This window comes from Austrofundulus limnaeus, unplaced genomic scaffold (assembly GCF_001266775.1).
Source record: "Austrofundulus limnaeus strain Quisiro unplaced genomic scaffold, Austrofundulus_limnaeus-1.0 Scaffold969, whole genome shotgun sequence".
NCBI lineage: Eukaryota > Metazoa > Chordata > Actinopteri > Cyprinodontiformes > Rivulidae > Austrofundulus > Austrofundulus limnaeus.
The window spans coordinates 47,523-49,104 of NW_013953371.1; the positions used below are offsets into that span (position 1 = coordinate 47,523).

A 1,582-nucleotide genomic window follows, 5' to 3' on the forward strand; every position below is an offset into this window, starting at 1 on the left:
GTAAAATAAACATTGTGTAAAATATATATTAAAAACATTAAAATTTAAGTTATGGTTATTTAAGTTATTGGAACTAAGCTGGAAAAATAAATACAAAGGTCATTTAGATGATAAAACATGAAGTAAAGTTGTCCTTTTTAATTTATTTGGTGCATTTTATGTATTTATCTATTTAAAGGTTCATTTATCTGTTTCTGCTTTTATTTCTAATTATGTCAGTGTTGGTCCTCCATACTGCAGAACATGAAGAGGTAGTTCAGTGACTGGATCAGGTGTGTTGGAGCAGGAAACATGTAAAACATGTAGGACTGCAGCCCCCCAGGACCAGGACCACCCCTGGTCTAAAGGGAACAAACTAGAAGCTGATTGGAAACCAAGATGTCTTAATATTTGATTTAGATATTTGTTTCTTTAAGACTCAAACAGGTGATTGTTTAGGACTAATAATGTTGTCTGAAGGAGACAGGAGTGCATTTAAAGCTGATTGTTGTTTTAACATCTGTTTAAAACCATTGCTCAGTAGAAATGTTTGACTCTAACACTGTGTGATCTGTTTGTTGTGTTGAATGGTTTTACAGCTCTGATGTTGCTCAGCTTGTTTAGTTCTGATGTCTACAACAAGCATGCACTGGATGTGTTTGTGTTGCATGACGTAGCAAGTTGTTACTAATATAACATCCTGTGTGACTTCCAGCCTACCCCCAGGTCAACCAGTACCCACCTGGAGCTGGGGGGCCCCCTTTCTATCAGCCTCTTCAACACCCCTCTGCAGAACCCTCCTGCCCACCCCCTCCTCCTGGTTTCCTCCCTCCTCACTATGCAGGACAGCCTCCTGCCCAGGGCCTGTCCTCTTCTCCTCCCTCTCACCCTCATTTATTTCTGACCTCCTGCTCTTTTCCTGCTCCTCCATCTTCCGGAGTGTCTTTCCAGCATGGTGGTCCAGGATCTCCTGTGTCGTACGTGCCTCCTCCAGCAAGCGGAGTTTCAGGTACACATCTAGACCCTGAGCTGAGCCCGGCCTCTAGGAGAACAGGTCTGCATGGCCAGGGGATTCTGATGTTATCAGTCCATGAAATGGACGTTATTAGGTGTTATCAGTCCCATACAATGGCTTCAGAGGGTCCCTACTGTGCCTTCTAGGCTTCAGACTGTCCCAACAGTGTCCCTTACTGGGTTAATATATCAATGACAATGAATGTGTAAATAACCAAAAGATATCGTAATAAATATTTTGTGTCTGTGTCGGTCTCTTGGTCTAACACTGTACCCATTGCCCTATTGGAAGGCCACAGTATTCAACTGTTGGAGGGCGGGGTCTTTGGTGCTAACCATGTCATTTTGCTCTAAAGTTAACCTTAGTGGCTTTAAGCCTCATATTAACCAGATTTTTTCATACCTAATATTAACCAGATAGTGGTTTTATGTCTCATATTAACCAGATAGTGGTTTTATACCTCATATTAACCAGATAGTGGTTTTATGTCTCATATTGACCAGATAGTGGTTTTATGTCTCATATTAACCAGATAGTGGTTTTATACCTCATATTAACCAGATAGTGGTTTTATGCCTCATATTAACC

The 1,582-nt window shown here is 41.2% G+C and overlaps 1 protein-coding gene across 2 annotated transcripts in view; it reads left to right on the forward strand.

Annotated features, from left to right (window-relative positions):
- sec31a (SEC31 homolog A, COPII coat complex component) overlaps positions 1–1,582 on the forward strand; it is a 64,572-nt gene that overhangs the window by 46,857 nt on the left and 16,133 nt on the right. The window contains exon 23 of one of the 2 annotated variants that reach the window (XM_014029901.1): positions 695–988. The exons of the other annotated variant lie outside the window; for it this stretch is intronic. Coding sequence (XP_013885355.1) covers positions 695–988 — 294 coding nt within the window. The remainder of the gene's footprint in view (positions 1–694; positions 989–1,582) is intronic. 2 annotated transcript variants of the gene reach the window in all.